Source organism: Nasonia vitripennis, chromosome 1 (assembly GCF_009193385.2).
Source record: "Nasonia vitripennis strain AsymCx chromosome 1, Nvit_psr_1.1, whole genome shotgun sequence".
NCBI classification, from domain to species: domain Eukaryota; kingdom Metazoa; phylum Arthropoda; class Insecta; order Hymenoptera; family Pteromalidae; genus Nasonia; species Nasonia vitripennis.
The window spans coordinates 14,822,013-14,848,813 of NC_045757.1; the positions used below are offsets into that span (position 1 = coordinate 14,822,013).

The 26,801-nt window shown below is 44.6% G+C and overlaps 3 protein-coding genes across 14 annotated transcripts; 2 read left to right on the forward strand and 1 right to left on the reverse strand.

Annotated features, from left to right (window-relative positions):
- Positions 1-4,439, forward strand: LOC100121356 (lachesin). Of its 2 annotated transcripts, XM_001604918.6 has the most exons (7): positions 1-280; positions 401-529; positions 1,059-1,297; positions 1,377-1,633; positions 1,709-2,112; positions 2,427-2,544; positions 2,669-4,439. In XM_001604918.6, exons 2-7 carry the CDS (start codon positions 484-486, stop codon positions 2,688-2,690), a joined length of 1,086 nt encoding a protein of 361 aa, XP_001604968.1. In that variant the 5' UTR covers positions 1-280; positions 401-483; the 3' UTR covers positions 2,691-4,439. The 2 variants fall into 2 exon arrangements, with proteins under 2 accessions (XP_001604968.1, XP_031785062.1); XM_031929202.2 differs by lacking the exon at positions 2,427-2,544 and having other exon boundaries at positions 26-280.
- Positions 2,426-20,053, reverse strand: LOC100120535 (D-arabinitol dehydrogenase 1). Of its 4 annotated transcripts, XM_032598756.1 has the most exons (12): positions 19,858-20,039; positions 18,973-19,782; positions 18,777-18,890; positions 18,591-18,702; positions 18,297-18,516; positions 18,136-18,223; positions 17,104-17,377; positions 5,347-5,528; positions 4,593-4,850; positions 3,899-4,136; positions 3,649-3,830; positions 2,426-3,567 (listed from the first exon to the last, which is right to left on the reverse strand). In XM_032598756.1, the coding sequence occupies exons 8-12, from the start codon at positions 5,482-5,484 to the stop codon at positions 3,364-3,366; spliced, it is 1,020 nt and encodes a 339-aa protein (XP_032454647.1). In that variant the 5' UTR covers positions 5,485-5,528; positions 17,104-17,377; positions 18,136-18,223; positions 18,297-18,516; positions 18,591-18,702; positions 18,777-18,890; positions 18,973-19,782; positions 19,858-20,039; the 3' UTR covers positions 2,426-3,363. The 4 variants fall into 4 exon arrangements, with proteins under 4 accessions (XP_032454647.1, XP_016844442.1, XP_032454651.1 ...); XM_016988953.3 differs by having other exon boundaries at positions 17,104-18,217; positions 18,973-20,053; XM_032598760.1 differs by lacking the exons at positions 17,104-17,377; positions 18,136-18,223; positions 18,297-18,516; ... (2 more) ...; positions 18,973-19,782; positions 19,858-20,039 and adding an exon at positions 12,915-12,942.
- LOC100121321 (tyrosine-protein phosphatase non-receptor type 5) lies at positions 13,145-26,801 on the forward strand. Of its 8 annotated transcripts, none has more exons than XM_031929132.2 (9): positions 13,145-13,332; positions 14,196-14,372; positions 21,047-21,236; positions 21,350-21,527; positions 21,650-21,862; positions 22,023-22,661; positions 22,752-23,044; positions 23,140-23,349; positions 23,434-26,801. In XM_031929132.2, the coding sequence occupies exons 3-9, from the start codon at positions 21,214-21,216 to the stop codon at positions 23,561-23,563; spliced, it is 1,686 nt and encodes a 561-aa protein (XP_031784992.1). In that variant the 5' UTR covers positions 13,145-13,332; positions 14,196-14,372; positions 21,047-21,213; the 3' UTR covers positions 23,564-26,801. The 8 variants fall into 8 exon arrangements, with proteins under 8 accessions (XP_031784992.1, XP_031784998.1, XP_016844422.1 ...); XM_031929138.2 differs by having other exon boundaries at positions 14,196-14,368; XM_016988933.3 differs by lacking the exons at positions 13,145-13,332; positions 14,196-14,372 and adding an exon at positions 15,233-15,483.

Consider the following 26,801-nt stretch of genomic DNA (forward strand, 5'->3'; position numbering starts at 1 on the left):
AGCGCATTGACGCTGCAGGTCTGCGGGCCGGTGAGCATGAGTGCGTGAAGGTGTCCGTGTTATTGTGTTCCCCTCGACAGTCTCGCCGCCGCGCATCATTCCGGAGTAAGCGCGGCGTTGCAAACGAGACGAAGAGAGAGAGAGAGGGAAAAGCCAGTGGCGGGGCTGGGCAAGACGGGAACGTCGCACTTACTCGCGTCTCTGGGCGCGTCGCTTCGTCATCGCTGCGTGAGAGAGAGAGAGAGAGAGAGAGAGAGAGAGAGAGAGAGTCAACACCTGTGTGAGTCGTCCGTTATATTTATCCCTTATTCCTTTTTGTTTTAATTTCCAGCAGCCTCTGATCTGTCCTCGATTTCGAGTTTTCGAACGTAAAAACATGCTGCGTTGTCTGTTATTATAGGCAGAAGAAGCAAAGGTGTCCGAAGGAAGAAAGGACACACAGGTGTGTCGAAAATTTCCAACCTCAAAGCGCGAATCTTCGGGATGAAGCTCTTGGGCGTGATCTTCGTCCTCGGACTGATGCATTCAGGTACTGGGATCCTTGCCATATCTTGCAATTTATCGTTGTGTAGATATAATAAATACTTAGTAATGCGACGACAAAAGTTGCCTGATGTAGCAGGTTCCTGCGCGCGCAAGCGCAGGTACACGCCTATGTGTAAACTTTCCTACAAGTATCGCGATGCGGTAACCTTCATTCACGTATGTAGGGAGAGGTTAATGAGGAGACGACGTATTACCGTTGCTAGAACCGTTTGATTCGAGTCCTCTCGGTTCCTGCTCCAAAATGAAAAACGACGCGCTTTCTCTTTGCCGGGGATGCTTCCGTACGTGCGCTGCGTCAATAAATCTTCTCTTATCGGGAGCGTGTGTACATACATATTACGTACATGTACATACCTAGATATGCGGGCTGATAAGTTGATTAGCGCGGAGTTATTGACTTTTCGAAAGTCTACTGTTTCGCTTCTTCTTTCTTCTCAATTGCTGAACCAAGTATGCAAACAGCCATGTTTGTTCGCTTCTCTCCTACTCAAGTATTTATTTTTGTGCTCCAGTCTATTCACAAAGAACACCCACCATATCGTACATCTCTCAAGAACAAATCAAAGACATCGGAGGCACTGTGGAATTCGTGTGCTCGGTGCAATACAGCCAGGATTATCCAGTGCTATGGATAAAAGTCAATAAGAATAGGGAGGATCAACTGCCCATATCTACCAACACTGCTCTCATTATTCGTGACAGCAGATTTGCTCTCAGATCTGATCCATCTTCTTCAACGTACACTTTACAGGTGAAGTAGACTTATGTGTGTTGTAAATTATAATGCACGTTGCTATTCTATTATGCTAACAATTTTGAAATTGCTGCAGATCAAAGATATTCAAGAAACAGATGCTGGCTTCTACCTCTGTCAGATTTTGATCTCTACCAGCAGCAAGATCTCTGCTGAAGTAGAGCTGCAAGTACGTAGACCACCTATCATCAGTGATAACTCCACTCGTTCATTGGTTGTGAGTGAAGGTCAACCCGTGGAGCTTAACTGTTATGCTGGAGGATTTCCCACACCTAGAATCTCATGGCGCAGAGAGAACAATGCCATTCTACCCACTGGAGGATCAATCTATCGGTTTGTTTTAAATGACTATGATTCATCTGTTGAATGAACTTGAGAGTAAATCATAACTGTTATTGATGATTTCAGTGGAAATACACTGAAGATCGCTCATGTCCGCAAGGAGGATCGTGGCACATATTACTGTGTTGCTGAAAACGGAGTCGGACGAGGTGCCCGACGAAACATCAATTTGGAAATTGAATTTGCTCCTGTCATCACTGCTCCACGTCCGCGTCTTGGCCAAGCGTTGCAGTACGACATGGATCTAGAATGTCACGTGGAAGCTTATCCACCACCTGGTATTACTTGGCACAAAGACGAGGTTCAGCTATCCAACAATCAACATTACAGCATATCACACTTCGCCACTGCCGACGAATACACCGACACCACTCTTCGTGTGATCACGATCGAGAAGAAGCAGTACGGCGAGTACGTGTGCAAGGCCGCTAATAAGCTTGGCACTGCCGAAACTCGAGTTGAACTTTTTGGTAAGTCACCAATCATGAGAACGTGCGCGGATCTATACTTTACAGCAGACATTTTTCTCTTTTAAGCATGTATTTTTTCAATGATTTTTTAAGATGTTAAAATGTTGAGATTTTTAGATTGCAGATATGATATGTTTACCAGAGTATGTTTGAATGTGTGTTAGAATTAGGTTAAGCTCCCTTTGTGTCCTCTTTGAACTTACTGATTTTTTTTTTTTTTTATAATGTGCTGAAGTTTTAATTGCCCCATTTGGATTAATTTGAGTATAAGTAGACAGCATGCCATAGTTTGTTTTTCCTCCTTTTTTGTGCAGAAACCATTATTCCTGTATGTCCACCCGCTTGCGGTCAAGCATATTACGCAGCCAGTATAATTCCACTATCTTCTGGAGTGATGGTAGCCGTTGCCTTAATCGTAGCTACAATCATGAGGTAAGTCCATACGAGAATGTTTGTATTTTTGTTCAAAGAATGATATTGTTTTTGAGTCTTTTAAACTTCACAGTGTCTCATTGTCAACATATCGCTTATTAATTCGTGATTGTACGATTTGCAGAAGTCGCAGTTCCAAATATTAACTACCCAGGACTACGATGGGGCGGCAGCCAACGTCAAGGGGCATCGATGTGGCTGCTAACCGTGTCTGCGATCTTTACATTTACTAAGTGCATTACTTAAGTATCTCGGATTCGCTGCAAGACAACCAAGATAGTAAGAGCAATGAAGATAAGACGCAGGAGATCAGAACAGTATTACCTGATCAAACTGATTATACATTCCCTCCAAGGTCGAATCTCCCTACGGCGATTCGCCGACTTTTATACCACGGAATCTCGTGAAACATGATATTAGGGTTAGTTAATAATGCCTAGTTGAACATTTTTATATACTAATATACTTGACAAGAGCGCCGCAGCTCTATTTCAGCAAGCAATATTTAGTGCATTAAGCAACGAATCAGATGGACCACAATTTTTATACTCTAGCCATCGTCGTTTCTTTTTTCTCTCGACATATCTCAATGCGGATCAAATATATATGTATTACGAGTAGAATCTCGATAAGTTCTACGTCACTCTTTTGCGACGCTGTTTAATGATACTAGATATTAGGCTTTTTATACCCGTTCGACGGACTAGAGAACACGTTTTTTCTAATACGACCGGTAATCATTGTAGCATTGTAACGAAAATCATGTTGTTTTTTCTATATATTTTCGGTATATAATTAAAAAAAATGCAATACAACTTTTTACAATTTAAACACAGCCTTGCTTATCGTACCATTCTTGAGAGCGTCCAGAGCTACATTGTACTCGGATAGCTTGAAAACCTTGATCCCTAGATTGTCGTACTGTAGATAGGAACTGGCCATGGCCTTCAGCAGACCAATGCCTCTCGAGAACGAGAATGGATTAATATTGACTCCATAAATAGTTAACTCTTTCTTGTACATCTGAAAACAAGCGATATAAACTGTTACGAGCGTGTCTAGTTGGTAAATTACAAACTGCGTAGAATTGTGCAAATTACTCACTTCGTACGGGTTTATCTTAATGTTGACCTTCGGATCGGCGACTCCGAAGATGCAAAAGCGTCCACCTCTGGCCAGAAGAGGAATCGCTGACTCCATGGCGGGCCCACTTCCACTGCAATCCACAATAACGTCGTACTCGTTACCTTTAAGCTCAGCTGGGCTAGTCACTTGGTAATCCAGACCTAAAAGAACGACTCGTTAGTCCCTCGTTAAAGTTTTCAAGATTCTGAAAAAAAAATTTCAATCTTACCCATCTTCTTGGCCATTTCCTTCCTTTTGTCCTGCGGCTCGGATACTGTGACGGTTTTCCTGAGACCATGAAGGTGAAGAATGCTTGACCAGAGTAGACCAATGATACCCGCGCCCAGCACGAGCACTTTCTGGCCCACGTGAATAGGATTCATTCTCTTCCACCCGTGTGCAAGACACGACAGTGGTTCGCTCAAAGCGGCTTGTTCCATTTCTACTCCCTCAGGCACATGGTATACCTTTAATTTTGTATAAAATTGTTATCAACTTTTTGTTAATCTCAAATTTTTCGTATTACAGTATTGAGAACCCTAATATATTATGTGACAAAATAATCGGTAATTTTTAAACACATGTTTTTACCGTTTTTATATTCTTATTTTTTCTCTGGATACCAAATAAAAATAAAAACGAGCTGAAAAACGTATCAACTATAAGTCCAACAAAAAGTAAAGGCCATGCTTGAACTGATTAGATTCTAAAATTTACTGCTAAATAGACTGCGAACTTGGGAATAATAAAATGTAAAACAAAATTAAGGACGATCGTCACACTTGAACCAATTTTTCGAACTTTCAATAAAACTATGTCCTTGAAAAAAAGTAATAAACACGTTATCTCTTGGCACATCAATCAAAGATGTTTACGCTTCTTATCTGCATCTGCGAAACTGAAACAATTCGTAATCAACTCACTTGAACTTCGGGGACACAACAGTGAGTAGCCCATCCGCCGTTCCTGAAGATTCCGATGGTGCTGTTGACACCACCGTTGACGCAAAGGTGATAGCAGCCCACGTGACAGTCGTCGCACATGCTGCAGCCGCTGTTCGGGTCGACGGTGACCCTCTGGCCGACTTTGAAGTTCTTCACGCTGACGCCTACCGCCTCGACGGTTCCACAGAACTCGTGGCCTGGTATCAAGGGCTCGTTTTGTTTGCACGGGAATGTGCCCTATTATTTTTGGAATGAATATTTTGTTTTTGAAAATTGATTGATTGGCCGCTTTTTTTAAAAAGTTCATTTTTGAACCCTGATATTTTTAGATATTTTTAGAAGTTACAAGCCTCCCTCGTGTGTACGCGTCGTTAATTCAATAAATAATTGAGTCAGGAATTGCGTACACGGTATATATGTATATATCTTATCGCGGATTCGTATTGTAAAGAAACATTTTGCAATTTGTGGATTATCTCCTCCGCTATCGTTAAGCGGTCTTCTGCGCGCTATTAAAATAATCCAACCAGGAAAAAATTACAAGAATCTTATATGCACATATAGCATATTCGATAATCGAATTGTATCCAATTACACTATCGTGGAACTTTTTTAACAAAAACGTCGACGACTCTAACGTGCTCCTGGCGTAGCGCCACACGGCATATACCAATCGAAACCAAATAGATAACCGACAGGTGCGTATACCTATATAAACAGAGCGTAAACAAACCTCGAGTATGTGAAGATCGGTGCCGCAAATGCCGGAATAGGCTACCCTGATGAGGACCTCGTCATCCTTGGGCTTGGGAATCGAGGCCTTCTGCAACGTGAGGCTCTTCCTCGACGCGTCAAAGCTCAGGGACTCCATGTCTGCTGTGCAGTCAGTGTACTACTGCCTCGTCAGCGACTCGACTGCAAATGAAAAGCCCGCAGCTTACTATTACTAATCGAACTTTTATCGAGGCATCGCAAGCGCTTGCGTGATTTTCTCTATAAGTATAAGTTTGCTCGCAAGCGGCTTCGTTGGTGCCGTGCGCATAGTCAAAGCTGACACTCTCGCCGTGATCTTGGCATTATAGTGCGTTGGCAACTCGATTGCCGAGGGTCAGATGCGTCTGTACGCGGCGAGAGGTTATCGTCGGAGATGAGAGTTTATTATACCCCTTCGTCGAACTGTAGCAATGTAACCTCCGAGATAAGCTTTATTACTTAGTGCATTAATGAGATAATAAGACACAGCGTTGTTATAAGCAGAGAGTAAACATCGAGCGAGACGTTGTCAGCTGCAGTATAAGATAATTCTCTTTTGAATTTACATGGACGAATCGCGCAGTCGAGTGACGAGAGAGAAAATCTCAATTACAATATAATATACTCTATAATTACGCGTGACAAAACCGCGAGAAATGGAAAGCTCCGCGTCTCTTTTCTCGGTTAAGTATATCTTTCTCTTTTCCACCGCACTCGCGAGCGTCTTATTTTTAGAAAGGCTTTGATCCGCGCCGTCGCTCGTCTCGTCGTCGTCACCTTGAAAAAGCTCCGAGCACCAGCTACCTATATCGTTGTATACAATATACACATACACACTACAGCTCTGCTTATCGATGCGCTAATATACACCGTCGATCGTAATCAACGATCGATCTCGCGATTCACGTGCTGCGAATAAAAAAAGAATGAATTTAAATTTAGAAAGCCGCGAGATTGGTTATTATCATTGCGACGCGGATTTTATTCGTTTTATTGGCCTCATTCGACGGAACACTCGCAGCTCGCGCCGTTTATTAAAGATCGATTTTCTTCTGTGCAACGGGACGCTTATTGGCGCCCGTGTGTTATTGTGTACGCGGTTAAGTGTAGATAAATGATCGACGTGATTCGGATATAAGGCCGAGAGAATTATACAATGCAGGCAATCGGGATAAATTGCGCGCGTGTATATAGAACGGAAGTGCGCGAGTGCGCTCTATTTCGGAGCGAATATTTTAAAACTGTGGAAGAGGAAATCGGGGCTTTTTTCTCGTGATTGACAGTTTTTCCGCTGCTGTGAATTTTCAGAATTATATCGGAAATAGTCTTGCGTGTGTATAACGATGGACATTGGTTTACATAGAGGCATACACGAGTCTTAACGAATATGATAAGAGATTAATCCATTCAAACATCAGCTGCAGCCGAGATTCGGAAAGAAGCACTTATAATCGCCCTGCGGCGTTCGTGTGAAATAAGCGAGAAACAACGCGATCCCCGCGGAATATCGGAACCACCGAAAACCACTAATTCTCTAAGCATACATCACAGAGAATTTAAATTGAGAGGCATGACGTCACTCGCTCCTGGATATATCCAGCAGCTGCATATATACAGTGCGGGAGCGTGTGGAGTGGGAGTCGGCGGCGAATATATGAACGAACGGGCCATTCGATTCACGTTTCGCTTTTGGGTCAAGAGGAGGAGGTGGTGGTGGTGGTGGTGGTGCTGCTGCTGCTGCTGCAGCTGGGACGCTAACCGGAAACGGGGTCGGCGTTGACGTAGGAGTCGCGAGCGTTCATTCAACCCCCGGGCCGACCAGAAGCGAAATCGGGTCACGGGGCTGCGCGCGCTCGAGCTTCCAGCCGAGCCTGACGCGGTGGGAGGGATGCCTCGGGGCTGAGTAGATCATTCCTTTTCTCTCTCTCTCTCCCTCTCTCCTTTTGTTTCGCCGTTTCGCAGCTCTCGAATCGGGCGGGGGTAAACGACAAGTTTGCGCTTTGGTTTGGATAAGTGCGTATAATTATATAAGCCTTATACACTGTCGCCCGCGGAGATCGATACGTGTAGACGAGAGCGGAAAAGCCCGGCATCATCATCGCTCCCGAAAATTTCAATAACAATGCTAAACGCCCACCCTCCTCCGCAGGGCGACCCTCGCAGAATCATTTTTTGTGCGAGCTCGGAGCGCGTGGGCGTATACGCACCCTCCTCCATATACGCGTATATCGGCCATATCAGGGCGGATAACAACGCACACACACACGGAGCTCTCCGATCTCTCGGAAAACGAGGACAGACATCACGGCCTACATATCTTTTTGTCCCCCCCGCGGGCATGTGCGGGGGTTGAATGGAGCAGAGCAGCGCCAACGCGAATCAAGGTTGCGCGCTTCGTCGTCGTCCGCGTGTATTTTCTGCGTCGATTCAGCAGACCTTGTTTCGGCTCTGATGGCTCTTTGTCTTTTCCGCTTGGCTGTATACACAGAGAGAGAGAGAGAGAATCTATATACCGATAGGATATCTCGCAGGGAGAACTCCCTTCCCTTTTTCTTCATCTCCTCATGCGTAGGGTTGATTTATGTCATCGTTGACGCTTTACACCTATGCAGAGGCGTACTTATGATACTCGCCTATATTATACGTGCAATGAATTCGGAAAACTGCATGCATTACAACGAAGAGAGAGAGAGAGAGAGAGAGAGACGCGTGGCAGTAGGTCAAGCGAGTTTCCCGCGGCGCGGCTCCGAGGGAAATTGCGTCAAGAGTAACAAACTAATAAACTTAACGCGATATCGTCCTTCTCCGATTTGAGAAGCTTCCTCGTACACAATGTACAACCTATGCGCTGTAATCGAGGAAACAGCTGCAACGTACGCGATTATGCCAGAAGAGGTGCGAAACGCACTTAGCGCCGTTGGCAGAGCGGTTAGCACAGAGCTAATCGGCAGCTGTGTAATTATCGGGCGAGCATTGTGACGCAAGTGCGCGCGCGCGCCCGCGATAAGAATTATCGAGCCGGGGATTGAACTTATGTCGCGGCAGTTTGTTTTCGCGGCACATAATGATATGCATCTCGCACGAGTGAGAGAGAGAGAGAGAGAGAGAGAGAGAGAAGGATGTTGGTCAAGGAATTCATTCGGATCGACGGAAAATAATCAAAGCCTTTTCCTGCGGCGCGATGGGAAGCGAGAAAAGTACACACATTTTCCGCGGAGCTCGAGACGCTTCGATTGAATCGTTCACGAGCGCTGATGAGTATACTTATGACTGTATGGATATCGACTCGTAAATTTTTGAAAATATGTATCCTCTCGAAACGGAAGTATTAAAAGCGAATAGCCTTCTAGCGAGCGCTTAATTAAATATTGACTTTTAATATTCTCCATCCGGCTCTGTACAGTCTATCCATCCCTTCGGCGCGCGTTACGAGCATACTAGCCGAGGAGCGAGTGCATTAGATAAACAGAGGAATTTGAATAAAAAACGCATCAATCGCCGCCACGCATCCTTCCATTCTAGACGACACACAATACAGGCGTATATAAGCGCAGGGGAGGAGAAAGCTAAGCCTATTCCTTCCGTAAAAGCGTAAGAAAAAGAGAAGCAGACACATCCCCCTCCTTCATCCTCTTAGTCACGCCGAGGATTACGAACGTTGGACACGTGCAATTGAGCCGAGCCGGAAACAACGTATATCTCTCGGGGCCGTATGCGCTCAGCAGGAAACGTCGTCGTGCCTTTACGGAAGGAAGGAAGGAAGGAAGGAAGGAAGGAAGAATGGAGAGGAAGGAAACAAGGGGAAGACGACGGCCGTTAGAATGGTCTATGTAGTGTAACAGTGACAAGAGAGAGAGGGGGGGGGGGCGCAAGGACGACCCAGTTTTTGAGACGTGGGTGGCTGCTGAGAGTCGGCGGCGGGTGAACGCTCGATCGCGCGATTCTCGCTGGAAAAATACGTTTCTTGATGAATGAAACTCGTGATATGGCGAATTCGAATTCCCTCCCGGAACGCGTTGCGGGACACTCGTGGTTTTTTATATAGGCACTGCTCTTAATGGAGCCGATCGATCGTGTATACCGAACTATCGGGAGTTTAAAATAAGCTTCACGGGCAAACATGGCGTCGGCCTATCCTATGTATTACAGACGGTTATTTTGTTTATCGAGTTATTCGATCCGATTTCTCCAGCAATCGGTTCACTCTGGGAGTTGATACATACTGTTTGTATCAAATTTGTCCCATCGAAAACCGTAGCCAATCTCGTTGCGTCTTCCCACTGACAAAGAAAACAAAAAAACTTCCAAGATTCGCAAATTTCCCAGGCGACTGCGACGTACATACCCGTATACCTATGCACACAACGCAGAGCTGCACGGTAGAGAACAGAGTGCAATCCCAGCATACACGCACACACGCACACAGTGGCAGTGTATGGGGGCTGGATTTTCGCGCTGCGCGCGCTCTACGTCATCGGCTCCGCCGCGAGTCCGGGGGCAGTAGACTCAGCTGAACTGGGTCACCGGCTATTCTCTTTTCTTCTTTTCCCGGGTTATCGCGCGCGCCTGCACCGCCAGCCACCGAAGGCCGTTTCTCATTAAAAAGCGCCGCGCTCGGTGTCACGGATGTTTTGACTCTATTTTTTTCCTCTTCCCGACCCCTCCCCTGCTTGCCTATCGGCTTTCTTATAAATATAATTGTGCGCATAGCGGATGAGAAAAGAAAATTCCTAAGTATTTATGAGGCTGCTTCTAAATTTAGCCTCTCGTCTTCGATTCCTGCGCGATAGTTTTCTCGATTGACGCTGATCCGCTTCTCTTTCTCTGTGTCTGTGTGCGTGTAAATGCAGCGAAACCCCTGAATTATTCAACGCCCCGGCGAAAAAAAAAGTCCCATATAAATCCACACCTATATCCCGTGCGTCTACAACATAATCTCGATCCCTCGAGAAACTTTGGAAAATTTACAACCCATAGGTACACACACGCACAATATCGAGCATACTCGATCTCTAAATATAGCGAGACGCAGTCGGCGCGTCCATGAATGAAAGCGAGCCTCCCCTGTACACTCCCACATACACGCGTATACGTGCGTATACACACATCGGGGACAGACACAAAGAGCAGCAGCAGAGCAGCTCAGGGAAGGGGATGCAACGAAGCCGAGTTATCTTCAACGCGGAGCGGCGCCGAACGGAACGGGGAAGACGGAAGTAGGGGGTCGCTCGGCCCCGATAAAAGCGTATAGGAGAGCTGTTAGATTTTGAATGGAGCGAGCCTTTTCCCGAATAAAGATATTTCGGTTGCGTATACGGCCGGAAGAAGAGCGCTTCGCACCTGGCCCACCGCTTGATAACAAACTCGTCCGTACTCGTCCGTACACACACGCACACACACACACAGTGGATGTAAAAATACGGAAAGCGGCGCCGCAGCTCTATATTTCGCGAGATGCGCGCGGGTTAAATAAAGGCCAACCGGAAGGAAGGAAGGAAGGAAGGGAGGGAGGGAAGGAAGAGAGAGGAGGGGGATGGTATTTACGGCGGGGCACCGGGAATGAGGCCAGAGCATGAACGGCCGCCGCTCAATGAAAGAGCCTTGGCACGAGTGCGCCGCGGATCTGCGAATGGCCAGTCACCCTCTCAATGAAGCCCCGCTCTGCCGCCTGCGCGCACGCGCGGATGTCGCTAAGCCCATGGATTATTATGCGTTTTCTGTGTGTATACCACACTTTTTCCTTCGCTATCTTTTAGTTCGTGCTAGTATACGCGCATACGCGTTTTTCTCTAGAGATTACCACTTGCAAACGAAGAGCCCGCAGTGCGGTATATTTACAATTTTTCAAGTTTGTAGGTCAGCTGGCAGTTGGGGAACTGCGGGGGAAGCTTGTTGTTATTGGGGAGGTTTAGCGCGCAAGGCGCAGCGTAAAATTTTCTAGGCCATGAATGGAGGGAGCTGGCAGACGAGGCCATGTTTTTCATTCATGCCCTCTACCGCTCGGGATGAGAATTTTCGACATAAAACTAGATTCATACGCGATTACTTCATTTATACACGGATGATGTACAATCATCGAACTATAACAGCCACATTTTCGATTGCATAACTCGATCCAACCCCCTCGAGCGCTCATTCCCCCAATTACGTGTACCAGAAGGGATTATTAGAAGAGAGCCATCATCGAAATACCTGGAAATCTAATTTTAACGCGCGCACGGGGAGAAAAAGCGAAATCGGCGCACATCAGCCGTAGCAATCATCCTCGTATACGCGGAATTAATCAGAAACAAAACGAACGAGAACCACCCACTCGCACGTGAAACACACAGAGCCATTAAAATTCCTGTATAGGTATATGTACGCGATGTAATGCTCCAGCGCGCACAGGTATATAGTATACCATACGATGCATCGCGTGGGCGACGCACAAGGGGGGGGGGCAATGCTAAAACGCCACGTTATACTGCCGCATGTAATGTCGTACAGAGACCCTATACGAGCTACATATTTCTGTTTTACGTGATACAACTACGTCAGAAAGTGTATGTATAGGGGATAGAATCGCGGGGAATCCAATTTTTCCGCATCCCTGCTCGCGAGAGCGAAGGTTGCATTATAGGTATCGATGTATGTACGCGAGGTTTTATAGAATCAAAACGCCTACGCGCGGTCTGTGATTAAAAAACAGTGGAGGGAGAAGCAGGGGGTGAGGGTGAGAGAGAGAGAGAGACAGAGACAGAGAGTACGTGTGCGTGTACGTAGGCCTGCGAGATTCGCGCTGGCCATAGGCTGCATCGATTGTTTTCGGCCTACAATATTCTACATTGCAATCGCGTTCGCTCGCGTTCTACAAACTCGGGTGTGTCAACAATCGTGAGCGCAGAAGAATCGAAAGGGAAAAGAAGAGCGACCAGCCTCGCGCCAAAATTGAAATTGCCGCGCATCAGGCTGCAGCATCAACGCACCCCAAGAGCAGCGAGTCTATACAGGCAAGTACCTAACGGCGAGTATAGGACGGACTATCGATCCGCGAGGGACTCGTCGGGACGATGTTCGCCGAGCGGAGAGTCTGTGCACTGCCGTGCATAAGGCTTACAAACGAATCGTTCCCCTTGCGTATATCTACAAGGTTATGAGATCCCCTCTCTGCGAAAAGACGGCGAACGAGAAAAGAGAGAGAGAGAGAGAGAGAGAGAGTAAGAGAGAGTTATTTTGGCAAGCGTCTCGGTGTGTGTGTGTGTTTGGGGACCGAAATAACTCGTGTACACAATCGCGCCTGCGAGTCGTGTGCGAAACCCATCATACCGCCACCTCTACGAGCAGACGAAATCATAAAGCGCACCTTCTGCAATGACTCATTCACCGATCGCGCACAATGCTCGCAGAAGTAAAGAGTTTTTTTACATGGAATCAAAACGCATCAGCAGTATACAGCGGAGAATCATTCACACGACAAAGCAAACCCAAGCTCACACTATGAGAGAGAGAGAGAGAGAGAGAGAGAGAGAGAGAGAGAGAGAGAGAGAGAGAGAGCAGCATACTCACCGGCTCCGCAATCAATGGGGCCGCCGAGCTACTCCTTCGGCCTCTCTCTCTCTCTTTCTCGCTCGCTATCAAAGGGGAGGGGGCGAGGGTGTATACACACAGCGAGCCGCTGCACAGGGGAAGGGAGGCATCGGTGTCACGAATGCGCGCGCGTTGTTGCAGCCCCGTAAGGGGGAACCGATCTGTATGAACGAAGGAACGAGCTGCTGCTGCAGCGAGTAGGTGAGTCGACGGTAGTCAGTCAGTCAGGTTCCGATGCGCGAGTTGCACGGATGCGCTTCGAGAGACAAAAGAGAGAGTACCGCACTTAGTCTTCACTGACTGTTCACTTATTGCAGTAATCGCGAGACTTGAGCTTTTTTTCGACGAGAGGAGCGAGGAGCTGCGAGCTGCCGATGGGGACAAGAGGATAAAAGAGGTGAGTACGTTTTTGTTTTGTGCTGGGTGTGTTTTTTTTTGAATGAAACTTGTGAGACGAAGTGTAGCTGGGTAAGAGTAGACAACAATTTTGAATTTAGCGCGCTTTTTGCCGTGTTATTTATCGTTTTTACGGCAGAATTTGAAAGAGGGTTCGTTGTTCGAATATTGAAATATTGAAATTAGAAGTGAAAGACTGAGAGTGAAGAGAAGGAAATTTTGAAATTTGAAACTCACGATGCAGTTTTTGCCAAGAGTTTTTCCAGGATATAGTGTGATTTTTTGCCGAACCAATAAAACAATGTTCATTTTATGAAAAAACGCATCGCGTCCTGGACATAAAAATTGCTAATTTCGTTCTAACCCACATCTGACTTTTTCAAAGAACTAACATAAAAACATAAAAAACTTTTTTCATCAATAATTCATTGACTGAAAAATATAGCTACATTTATAAAAAAGCCAGGCTCAATTATTTACTGACCTAGAAATTCCCTTCTCATTAATTAAACATCTCAGAAAAAAAAACCTAACACCCTCCCGACCTTCACTCCGCGTTGAAGCTTGAATTTTTCAGCCAATTCCCCTAACAACAATAATTATTAACCGCTCCCTGTCCTTCGTATCGAAACCCACTACACAAAAACACACACATGCGCGCGGAGACACCAAACTCTCTCTCTCTCTCTCTCTCTCTCTCTCTTCGCGGAGAGGATCACTCGCGCGGTGTCAGATTCGATTTCACGTGTGGAGAGGCACAGTTGTCGTCTGAAAAAGAGGAGAGCCAGTCGGGCGCATCCGAGGGTTAAACTCGCGAAAAGGCCTTTTGACGAGGCACTCACGTAGCTCTTCCTCTCCTTCCAGAATCTATACGTATACACAGGTGCCACGGCACGTAATACACACAGAGAAGGACTAGACGGGCACGTTAGCGGGGGAAAATGTAGCTGAGCCGATCATACGTACGACCAACAGTCAGCTGAAACTTCGTGGGTGGAGATACTATAGATATCGTCGAAGCCAAGCAGATCTCAGCCGTAGGTGAGTTTTGCCTTTTTATCAGATCGACTATTTTTGTTGCCGTATCGCTTTGATGCGTGTGCTCGCACTGATATATTTATACTCGAGACTGAATTATAACTTCCTTTTTTTAATACACTGCGAGAGCTGCACTTGTTACCTGTACGCTATATATTTATATTGCGCTCAATGAAGCCGAGTCATAGGTCCGATCGTATTTTGATTGCGACGGATATAGAGCACCGGGAATATAACAAGAAACAGAATGTCGGCTATTAGGAGTATCGGTGTTAAGGTCGCATCCTCCTTAATGATCCGGACTCTCCCGATAATAAACTGAGCGCCTTGCGAGAATATAAGAGACGCTTCTTTTCGGCTCTGGAAAAGTCATTCGGATGAGTCATTATACGTGATTACGCGATGTAGAAAATTGGTATCCGTAACCGAGAATCTGTCGCTCGCGCGCTTCCAAGACCATAAGTCCAGTCCGATCGTAAAAGTTTTGCTCGTTATAATTATACTCATGCCTACACCGCGAGAGAGTTTGCACAGTTGCGTGGATTTTTTTTAATTGATTTCTTTCCCTTGCAATAACGCGTGAAATAATGCAAAGCTAGATAAACATCCGCTGAATCAATGTAGGACACGTTGCTTCGATGAATCAACAACAACTTATCGAAGCGCCGAAAGATTTCCCGCGTTATCTGCAAAAACTATAAATGAAACACAAAACTCCTGGCCGAAAAAAGCGAAAATCCCGAGCAACCGCACGCATCCTCCCGAGAACGTTCAGCTCGATGAATCGGAACTCGGCGTTCATTCATGACTCTCTCGTCGTCGCTCCGTCTCTGTCTGGTCGACGCGGCAGTCAGTCATCGCGCGGCGGCCTTCGCACTCGCCTGCGATGTGTATTTATACGCGTACGCGTTTTATGTGCATATCCGACCGCGCCGCTGTCAAATTTCCGATGTTGCGGCGAGCCTCGATCTCGTAACGTTCCTGCGATTATTCATATAGTACGCAGAGATATACATGTGGAATACACGAGGCTGCAGAGATAAGAGCGGAAAAAGTTGTTGTGCGTTGGGGTGTAATCAAGATCGAAAGCCGCTGTCGTCAGCCAATCGAAGCGGTGAGTTGACAGAGTTTACTAAGCAGACAAAAATCAAGATATTGCGTGTCCCGCGTCAACAACGGACTTTGAATTTTCGCGCGTGATTAAACTGATTCCAGCTTTCGCAAATTCCGGCGTTGAAAATACACGCGCCCTCGTGTCTCCGGCATAAGCATATAGTATACTTGTGTATATGTATACAACAAGGTCGCAGTGGCAGCTGCTGCTCTTCAACGTCAATCAATCGATGGAGCCGCGAGTGAAAACTTTTACGATCGACCGGAAGTGAAAATCGCGCGTCCGAGGCGCTTTCCAGGCAGCTGCGCACATATAATACTTTCCCGGACGCGTAATTCGGTTGCCGTTTGCTTGCGCCTGGCTGTCGACGGTTTATTTTGTTGGATGTTTGTTGAATTTCGTTAGCTGGAAAATGCGTTCCCGCTTGATTTTTGCGAACGTTATTCGATCGAAGCTCTCTTCTCTTAAAATAATCAGGCGAAATTCGTTTCACGCGATAGTGTTCTATGTATTCGTTATTCATTGCGAAATGCTTACGATATATATACTTTGTTGACGACGTTGTTGTTTGATTACACATTAACTACACTGCTTTGTTATATTTTAAAAATCAATCAGTCATCCAAATAGGCAACGTCGAATCCAAAAATCCAATCGCAAGTAATCTTCAGAGCTATCTCGCTCGGTGTAGCTCCATCGCTCCAACCCCTTGAAAAAAAGGAAGAAAGAAAGGAACATCTCGCCCTGCCTCGCTTGCAAAAGAAACCTCGTCGGAAGAAGCTTCCCCCGACGTTGCCGCCCACGCGGCGACAAAAAGCTCGCAGCGCGCTTGCGTACCTCTCTCTCTCTCTCTCTCTCTCTCTCTCTCTCTCTCTCTCTCTCTCTCTCTCTCTCTCTCTCATTCTCTACATAATATAGATATGTACATCTGCTTATAGGTATAGCCGCGCGTCGGCTACGAGCGGGGGAGGCTCGGAGCAGGAAGAGCTATGAATGAAAGCCCGCTAGTCTTTCGCGCGACGCGACTCCGTCTCTGTGCTCTCTTTTCTTTCTCTGTACTTCTTTCTTTCCTTCTTTTCCTCACTATTTGTATACTTCACGAGCTTTTCGTTGCCAGGTCGAGCCGGAGCCGCCGTGAGTTTACGAATTTTTTCGCGGACCAAGTGCAACGCAGAACAGTAAATATCGACTTTAACAATAGACGGCAAGACACAATACCATCGAGATTATCCACGGAAAAACAGAACATCAAGAAGCTTTGAAGCTCTCGGATTCGGATAGCGCACGCGAGCTCCAATCTTGCGGCGCAAAAGAAAGGAAGCAAAGAGAGCGATAAATCCCTGGCAAGTCGTCGGGTAGGAGTATACGACTTAGTTGAGGCGACGTCGTTCGCGCGCGCGTGGCCGAGTGTACTTAAACACATCGTCGCCGAAATCGTCGACGCACTAATACGTCACAAAGAGACTCGACACACACCTGACCACGTGTGTGCGACTCTGAACGACTTACGGACTGAAGGAATCGTGATCGAAGCTCTCTCTCTCTCTCTCTCTCTCTCTCTCTCTCTCTCTCTCTCTCTCTCTCTCTTTCTCTCCGGTGCGTTATATATAGAGTACCTACACTCTACAGACACGCGTATGTGCACGTGTGTAGGCAGCTGATTGATAGTTTCCTCTGTTCACTCTTGCGCCCTTGGCAGTCGGCGTTGTTTTCACCGCAGCAGTGTTGATGTTTCCAATCGGAGCATGCCAGAGACGTAAGTTCGTCAGATGTAGATCTTGCATATATAGTTGACAGAGTGAGAGTTTGTTTTTGTATGCACATACTGCGGCGATGCACTGCGAAGCATCGATTCCCATTAGTCTGCTTTTCATTTCCTCCGACAAGAGTCAATCTGAAAAGTTCGAAGATTAGTATTAGAGAACGATCGAAAGCTCCGATTTTACGTAAGACCTAAATTTAGCGCAATGACTCGGGGGTGCTGCTGTCGAGCCTCGATGATGATCCAGCAGAATCGAGCGAAAGAAAGAGTATACATGTATAAAAAGAGAGCGAGAGAATACGGAGAACAAAGAGAACGGCTTATCTCACGGAAGTATTTTCGTAGCGTGAGCAATGCGCACCCGCATGTAACGGTAACGAACGCTTCCGAAATACACTTACGCGCCATTATGATGTATAACGCGCACGGAGTTGATTGAGGATGAAAGAATGAAAGGCGGGAAGCGACGGCGACTTTTGAGACGATAGAGCCGGTTAGTCAATGGCAGGAAGACGAGCCGCTCGCGCTCCGGGAAAATCTCGGAAGCGCTTCTCACGAGGTGCAGCATACAGCGCGGAGTTTAAAGAATGCGAATAGAAGCGTAGGCACAACATGTGGAGCGCGATATATCGCGTGCGGCTAATGATATAATAATACCGGGAAGAGGCAACGAGTCTATGCGTGTGTATTTCTATGTGTGTGAGCGCGAGTGTGGGTATAAGGCAAGGAGGTATAATGATGAATTGATGAGTAACTAAAACCGCGGATGGAATGCGAGAGTATTTGCGGAGGCCTGCGAATCTTTTTCCTTTCTTCTTTGTTGGAGTGACTTGGTGGATTGGAGCTTTTTTGACGTTTTGATTCTGGCGATGCAATACTTTCTGTCTTACCTCTGCAACAATTAGATTTTAAGCTCAATTCACAGCGGAATAAAAGCTATTTTAATTTAATTCTTGGAAAGCCTTTTCAAGCCTAAAACTAACAACAAATCATTAATGAAAATATGCACGATTGTTCGACCTGAATAAAGAAAGTCTAATTGAGTTTGTACCAATTTTATTACGATGTTCCTTTTAGGACACTTTTAAATACACACGCGTTTGTTTGTTTTTTTTTTTTTAATTGATCAACCTTCAATAACCTTGATGGGATATTCGCAGTTGTAGGAATTTGCTCTCTATATCCTTTGGCAATTTGTAGCTTTTTATATCTCTCAAAATATATCTTTTGAAATGATTGTTCAGTGACTCAATGGATCTGTGTGTCAGATACTAAAAATCCAAAGAGTTATATTCATGTAATTTTTACATTAAAAAATCAACTATCTCCTGTAAAATTTACTTACACCCAGTGAATGAAAATCTTTCCATACTTTTATACCTTTTCCATATTCTATCACATTATGATATATCAAATACTGTATAATTAATCTTGTTTCATATAACGAGTAACTTCTTCTGCAAAAATATGTTTTTAGACTTTTCCTCTGAGTATTATGATGATATAAATAGAGAAATGAAATTTTACTTACATATTAACATCGTGCTTTTTATGGGGCTGTGGTGCAAAGCTGCAATCTCCTATTCCACACTTCTGATTATCAGGAACAGATTCTAAAAACTGCTCCCACCAATTTTTGTCATTGCTGTAAAAATAATTAATTTTATTACTTTAAAGAGAAAACTGTTATTTGACCAGGTAAATGAAAGAAGGGAGTAATAGCATACCATTTCTGAAATCCCCGTACAGTACTGAATGGTTTTACAATTTTGCTTTTCTTTGCTACTGGTTCATAACTTTCCTTGCTGACTTCTTTGTCAGTTTTTTCTTCTTCTTCTTCTTCTTCTTCTTCTTCTTCTTCTTCTTCGTCTGAAATTAAATTTTTTCGTGCAGTAGACTTTTTAGAAGCATTATTTACAACATCTTCTTTATCATTTATGACTATCAAGTCAGAATCATCATCATCATCATCGTATATGACTGCAGATCTTAATCGAAAAACTTTTGGTCTAATATTAGCTTCTGTCTCTTCTTCCTCATTTGATTTAGTTTGTTCTTCTCCTTTATCTGATATCAAGTTTTTTAGAGCACTGGAATTTTCAGATTTATCATTTCCAATAGTTTCTTCTTTCTCGTTGGTTGCTGTCAGATCTGAATTGTTATCTTCAGCATCAGATATGACTGCATTCGTTGTTTGACTAACTTTCGGACCAATATTTTCATCAGTGTCTTCCTCCCCTGATACGCTGTCTGCATCCAGAGAACTTTCAAGTCTCGTATTAGTGGTTTTATCTTCATCAGCAGTAAAGTATTTTTCTGTATCAGATTCCTTTATGGTCAATTGACTCGAGGCTTGACTCAAAGCAAACTCTTCATTTGGAGTATGAAATTTATCTGTTGTATCTTGAGAATTGTTAACCAGTGGCTCAGCAGACACTGCCGTTTTTTTACTCAAAGCAAATAATTCTCTGACATCAAGACAAACTTCTTCATCCTCGTCTTCGCCATCGGAAATCACCCACTCCTTCTGGTTTCTCCTAATAGCCATGGCAAACTTTACATCTATCTTCTATTGCAATTATAATTCATCATAACAGGGAAAGGTTAGTAACCTTAAAACACGTTGAACATGTCCAGTTATAAATCTTCCCACCATTCATCGCAAACCTTCCACTTTTGAAATCTTCCACAACAAACAACAGTGATAACAACAAAATGCTCAAACCAATCCCGCGAGACTGACTTCCCGCTAATATAGGCTTAACTTCCCTTTCCGTTCTTGCCTATTACAAATATTAATATATCTATAGTTGCCATATAGCTAACCAAAACAAAGACGAAACGGAACGTCTCGACATCGCCATCTACCGTCTCGCGGAAGTCGGTTATCGCGCCAACTCCAGATCCGGATCACAAGTCACAACACACGTACATACAACGCACAGGCCACAGCACAGACCACAGTCGTCCGCTAGCCGTGGAGTCGTAAACGTACTGCACACGGCTCGTTCTATATATACTTATACACTCCGATGCGATCATTCCTATATATAATCGCGCTCGACTGCAGCAACAGTCTCAGATATCGACGAGATTTTCGCGGAGACGCGAGGAAAGTGCGTGTAACGTTGCGCTAACAGACAATACACAGGCTGCCCGATAACAGCACTGCTTGTTTTCTGTTCAATTGAAAGAGAAAAAAGTTCGAGTAGCCACTCGTTCACAACAAGCGCAGCTGACGCTCGCGTTTTTTTTATGAACGGCGTCGATTCATCAGTACGTGCGTATGCTTTATGTACCTACACATATACTTTACACCTGATCGCAGGCCGTTGCATCGCATAAGCGCAACCAGAGCGCAGGCCCGTGTAGCGATTCATAACCGCGACTCGATTCACGAAACTATCCGCGTCGCGCTGTCCTCCTTCCCCCGATCGTGTGTATATATATATATATATATATATATATATATATATATATATATATATATATATATATATATATATATATATATATGTATACACACACACACACACACGTATATTTGCCTACGCATCAACAGCTTTCGTCTGCTCTTCAAAGAGATAACGCTCACGATAAAAATATACATAGTACATAGTATATACATATATACTGCTGAGCAGAGATGTTCGTATAATACGTGAGGTGTGACACGTGCTGTTTGGCCAGTGCATCTCTCTTTCTTTTTTGTTTGAGTCGCGCGAGAGAGTATATAAGTAGTTTCGAGGTGTGATGTCATCGCTCTGACTGACCAGTGTCTGCGTGTTTGTGTGTTTTCAGGAGACTCGGAAGCTGCGCTGTACAGGAGATTGGTCGCCACTGTGGGCGACCCGGACCACTATGTGCGCGACCGCAACTCCAGCTCGGCTCTTCTCCACGACGGGCTTCACCTAAGGGCTGAGTGGACCACGCACAAGGACAAAGAATCATCTTCCGGCATAGAGGGAATGTCAGCGAGTTCAAGTCACAAGTATGTCTTTCCTTTCTACCTCTTATCATCTGCATCTCTAGTCTTTTTAATGAATGTTTGAGATTTGTATTAATGATGTTTTATTTCTATTGCTGTCTGTTTTGATTAATCAGACTCTGGCGGTCCACAACGGGACTGGACGATGCTGGAATGGATTTGCGTGTGGCGCAATTCAGTGCCCATACCAGTCGGGAGTTCGACTCTGCCACGACTCCGGCAGGGCTGGAACAACAACTGCCTCTCCTAGTAGCTCTCTGTGCCATTGCTGGTGCCATCCTCTTTGCTTTCCTGGTAAATTGATTATTGATACACCAACTGCTTGAATATTTGATGCTTGATGTTATGATTCGATGCTGATAAATGTGAACTAAGTAACAGGTATGGATTTAACATCTTTTTCTGTATTTTCACAGATTCTGTTATGGCTGCGACAGCAAATGTCGCGTGAGAAGGACGCTGAAGAAGGCGACAGGCGTGGTTTGGTGGAGGAAGGCACAGTCTGTCCTCCGGACGATGCTAACAAAACCACCAAAACAAAAGCCCTGACTGAGGCCAAGTGGGTACCCGAGTCTGTCCCAGAAATCTCAGCAGTAGTAACTGCTGCCTCGGAGAACATTAGCACAAAGGTAAATTTTCAATTTTGTACGTACTTCAAAAAATAACAAAAAACTCCTATTGCTCACTTTCTTAATAATTTTTTTCTATAATTAATCCGAGCAAACACAATAACAGTTCTTTACTAAAAGCGAAATCTAAAATTAATGTTATCTTCTCTTTGATTTTCAGTTCGAGAAAGTTATCAAAACGAAGGTAGAAACCGAAACGCGATGGCTGGCCGAGCCGGTGCCACACGTCTCGACGGCATGCGTCGAGCGCACGGAGGCGGCCTCGACCAGCTCCAGCGCGAGCAGCGCCAGTATAATGGCCACGACGAAGGTCCCCGAGACTCGTTTGGCGAAACGCTCACCCCGTCGAGACTGCGGTGGCAATCGTCGCACCCGATCGATGTACTCGTCGCACGTGTCGGCCATAGCGACACCGGAGCGCAAACCCGACCCTCATCGACGCTGCAAAGGTCTGCTCGAGCGTCGAGGCTCCAGTGCCAGTCTCACCATCGACCTGGCCCCGGCTCCCGAGAGCCCGCCACACAGCGTCACGCCGACGCGCGAATGCACCGCTGAGGAATACTTGCTCAGCGCCACTAACAGACTAACAAGAGATCAGCTGAGGAAGTCTGTCGAGAATCCGATCGCTCTGCACACGGAATTCTGGAAAGTGCCGCTGAACTATCCCGAGGAGGTAGACGTCTGCGGATCTGGAGTGAAGAACAGGTATCCCACTGTTCTGCCCAACGCAAGATCCAGAGTCATACTGCCCGGGAGCGAGGATCCACTGACTAGTTACATTAACGCTAATTACGTTAGAGTGAGTTTTCAGCTTCCTTATTATTCTGTAATCGAAGAAAAAAGCAAGCAGTATAGTTTTCATGATACATTTTTTAATCACTTGTATCAGGGCTACGACGATGAATCGCGTTACATAGCAACGCAAGGACCACTGTCGCACACGATTGCAGACTTCTGGAGCATGGCTTGGGCAGAGCGAACGCCCGTCATCATCATGATAACACGACTTCACGAAGCGGCCAAGACCAAGTGCGAGGCCTACTTCCCGCTCGAGCTGAACTCTCGCATCCAAGCCGGGCCTTTCACTGTCATCCTCAATTCGATGGACACTCGAGGCGGCTACTCGGTGCGCGACCTCGAGGTCAGGTACGAGAACGAGAGGCGAATCATACAACATTACTGGTGAGCAAGAATTCTTTACTCAAACGTCATGATTAACACGTATAAATGTTATGCAGAATAAAAAAAAATTGATCGGTATTCATTTTGAATCGTAGGTATGATTCATGGCCGGACCATTTGGTACCGCAGACGGCGGATGCTCTGGTCGGTCTAGCCGCAGAAATTAACACGCTGACTGGGCCGATAATCGTGCACTGCAGCGCCGGTATCGGTAGGACTGGCTGTTTCATTGCTCTGGCCACTGGTATGACGCAACTGATCCGCGAGGGAAACGTCGACATTCTACGAATTCTGTGCCAAATGAGGTAGGTCACACCTTTGCAACCGACGTTGCAACTACTTGCGAAATTTTGAGGATACTAAATTTTTTCTTTGCTCCGATGACGCAGGTACGACCGAGGAGGTATGGTCCAGACCGCAGAACAATATGAATTTTTGCACAAGGCGCTGTGCCTCTTCGAGGAAACGCTGGAACGCAAGACGTCAAAAGACGACGACCGGAAAGAGAAGCCGAAGTAAATTCGAGTTGCCATTCACCAAGTGAATCAGGTACGAAAGGCTCGAGGATCGTTGCACGAAGGGCAAAGACGAATATGGGCTAGATTCGTTGTCTCTTTGAGCTGCCATTACTAATACTTACTGCCATGACGTATCTTCGATGCTGAAGCAAAACAAACATTGCATCGCCACGCAGACGCACGTAATCACACAAATACATGAAGATAACGCACTTCTTGCGTGGATCAATCGCTTATCGTCACTTTGCAATAGGTCTGAACAGCGATGATCGTTTTTTGGTCACACATCGGAAAAATTTAGCCGCTCCTCACGTGGCCCTTGACACGCATTATCGGCTTTTGCGTCTACTATCAAAGTATTTTGACAGTTATATTTATTTTTTATTTATTGTTAACCCTCTGATAGTCGATCTTTTTATCCACTTGACGAGAGAAGTTTTTATATATACTTCCGACGTATTGTCAGAGTTAAAATCCACAAACACAGACTTTAACGTTGAACCAAGCGTTACTTCGAAAAAGTACGGCGAACTGTCGGAAATGCGAAATTAGATAGCGCAGCCGACAGAGCTGAGACTTCCCGGACCTGAAGAGAGACGAAATCAAATCACATATATACACAACGACATTAACTCGGGACCGTCAAGGAACATCCGCTCTTGTCCAACTCTATTCAGTTCCTAGGTGTAACACCGTCAATACCTTCATCGCCATTTTAATCGTCATTCTGTAACCATCGTTACTGTATCTCTCTATCAGCGAGCTCACTGTTGTTGTTACTATTATTATTAATCTATGAGGAAAAGAAAAGAAGCTGCTAATCGCGTCGTACGTAGAGCAACATTACGTCTGTCTCCCGACGCTAAAAACAAATTTCATCATCGCGTAGGCGACGTCATCGTCGGAGAGTAACTGTCGAATTTTTCGAGTATAATCTATATTTAGTGGAAAAGACTGAATGTGCATGGATGTAATACGATGTTAATCGACTCATTATAATTCCTCGTATAAGTAGCTTAGATTATACATTTGACGAGGAATTCGATAAAATGAAATCCGACGAATCTCGGCGTTCTAACCAAATGACACGATTAAAAATAATAATAGTAATGACCGTAACAACAATAATAAAATAATAGTAATAACGATAACTATAATGAATAATTAATATTAACTCTAATAATAGCAGTAATTGTGGATGTTCAGCAGAGTGTAGCAAACAAAAAAAAACGAGTATGAATCCTACATACTCGAAGTGAAGTAAAACATCTAAATGTAAAAAATTCGAAAGAATCCACTGTGTTCATTTAAATCGGAGGATCGGTTACGCGTGAATCCTTATATGTGGCTATTGTCTCGAACCTATGTGCATATTCAACGGATAATAAAAAAACGTAATTAACAAAACAATATATACACCCATATACAAGATTGTCATGGAATATTGACGTAAATTCAGTCACGCGTGGCCGTCCAATATATTAATAGAACAAAAATTCTCAATTTAAGCGGTGTAGGGAAGAGAAACGATGACGACGATAGTTGCATGATTAAAATTGAAAAAAGCTACATATATTCTAAATGAGCCGCAACGGACGCGGTTTAAAAAGAAATAGTAAATAATACTAAAGCCGAGTGTTTAGCGTTTATTTGCGACGGCATATCACCGAAAGACAAGTGTGTAATAACGATATTTTGAATTGTTTTTCTTGCGTTTGGCACTAATTCGGCTGCTGTCGACCAAACGATGTGTTGTGTCAGTGATTTTAATCCGCGTATCTCACTTTTACCGTCAGACGACGATTTCAATCGATCCGATCGGATTTACGGATTAAAACCACGTCGTCTCGTCGATAGCAGCTCTTATTGCAAAGACGAGTGAAAATTCCGCGAATGAATGCGAATCGGCGTGAACGGGACACATGCATAATACACTCTATTCAACATCCCAATGTGCCTAAAAACGATCTTAATTAATATCTTTACGTATTATAACTTAATCAAATATGTCTCTGGATTAAGTCTCGGGATAAACCAGATCAAAAAAGCGAATTTATTGGCGTTGCTTTAATCGACAATTATTATGTCGCGGACTTACCTATCCGTGCGAACGTCTGCATTATATTTTCATTGTATACACAGCGCAACAGGTCTTTAAGGTGGTCGATTGTAAGATCGTGAACCTTGATTACCCTCGATTCTTTCGAATCTCGCTGATATATGTGAGCAGGTGAAGCTTGTGATGTATTTATCGTGTATGATAGTGTACAGGGGAGTGTGATGGAGGGAGAGAGAGGGAGAAAGAAAGCCGTAGAGATTTAGAAAGCATGTATCGAGGCATGTATTACTTGTTAGGTTTGCCGTGTATCTGCTACGTTGTATCTAGCTGATGACGAGAAGGAAAGTGAATTTCCATCGTAGGAATAGCTGGAGTATCCTTATCGCGCGGCAGGTAAATACCATTTTTTCTCATTGTGTAAATTAAATTTTTATAAGTCGTTTGCTATTTCACGTCTCGCGTTGTAGACACGTTTTTATTATTTTATTATCATCGATTGTTATGGAGAGATATGGCGCATGATTATTCGTACGGTGTTCTTTTTATTTATACACAGATAACGTTTACTTTTCGTCTCAATCTGTTAAATTTTGCAAGGGAGGGAGAAAGGGTAATCTAGAGAGAGCTTTTTATTTATACGGAATGCGAAAATGGCTTATCTATAACTGTTACGCACGAATCTCACATTGATTTTATTTTTTACGAAAAAAAGTAAACGCATATAGTTTTCAATCAGTTCATGTATATATAGAGCTTGCCATTAATTTAAACCGAAAACGTCTACAAATATACTATATGGCGAAGTATTATATCGGAAGAAGTTTATTATTATTATAATTTTTAAGTATTTATATATGTGACAGCTCGTTCGCTGCGTCATCAATATACGCGTCAGATGTCAATCGCAATCGCAAAGATATTTTTTGTTAAAAAAAAAAGAGTTTAATAGAAAACGGGCATATAAGCGTGGCAGTACCGAAAATGTCAATGGGGTACGAGTTATAAAAGAAAAAAGATGTGTTGCGTCCTCAACAAATAATACGTAAGCAGAGCAACAACAAAAAGTGAAAACGATTATACCGATGGAAGTTGCAGCAACAATAATTTTAGCAACCGCTTGGTGTTCAATTGTATTTGAATGACGTAAATAAATGTTTATAGTGTCTATGGATCATGAAAA

What these genes read in the sequence shown, in the direction of transcription:
- LOC100121356 (XM_001604918.6), top strand. Translation starts at nt 484, where the DNA reads ATGAAGCTCTTGGGCGTGATCTTCGTCCTCGGACTGATGCATTCAG. An exon ending in ACTGGAGGATCAATCTATCG is followed by an intron (nt 1,634 to 1,708) that starts GTTTGTTTTAAA and finishes TGATGATTTCAG; the next exon opens with TGGAAATACACTGAAGATCG. An exon ending in AACTCGAGTTGAACTTTTTG is followed by an intron (nt 2,113 to 2,426) that starts GTAAGTCACCAA and finishes TTTTTTGTGCAG; the next exon opens with AAACCATTATTCCTGTATGT.
- LOC100120535 (XM_003427031.5), bottom strand. Translation starts at nt 19,901, where the DNA reads ATGGTGGGAAGATTTATAACTGGACATGTTCAACGTGTTTTAAG. An exon ending in CATGTTCAACGTGTTTTAAG is followed by an intron (nt 19,783 to 19,857) that starts GTTACTAACCTT and finishes CATGGCTATTAG; the next exon opens with GAGAAACCAGAAGGAGTGGG. An exon ending in GTACGGGGATTTCAGAAATG is followed by an intron (nt 18,891 to 18,972) that starts GTATGCTATTAC and finishes TTATTTTTACAG; the next exon opens with CAATGACAAAAATTGGTGGG.
- LOC100121321 (XM_016988933.3), top strand. Translation starts at nt 15,384, where the DNA reads ATGTGGAATACACGAGGCTGCAGAGATAAGAGCGGAAAAAGTTGTTGT. An exon ending in GTCGTCAGCCAATCGAAGCG is followed by an intron (nt 15,484 to 21,046) that starts GTGAGTTGACAG and finishes GTGTGTTTTCAG; the next exon opens with GAGACTCGGAAGCTGCGCTG. An exon ending in TTAACGCTAATTACGTTAGA is followed by an intron (nt 22,662 to 22,751) that starts GTGAGTTTTCAG and finishes CACTTGTATCAG; the next exon opens with GGCTACGACGATGAATCGCG.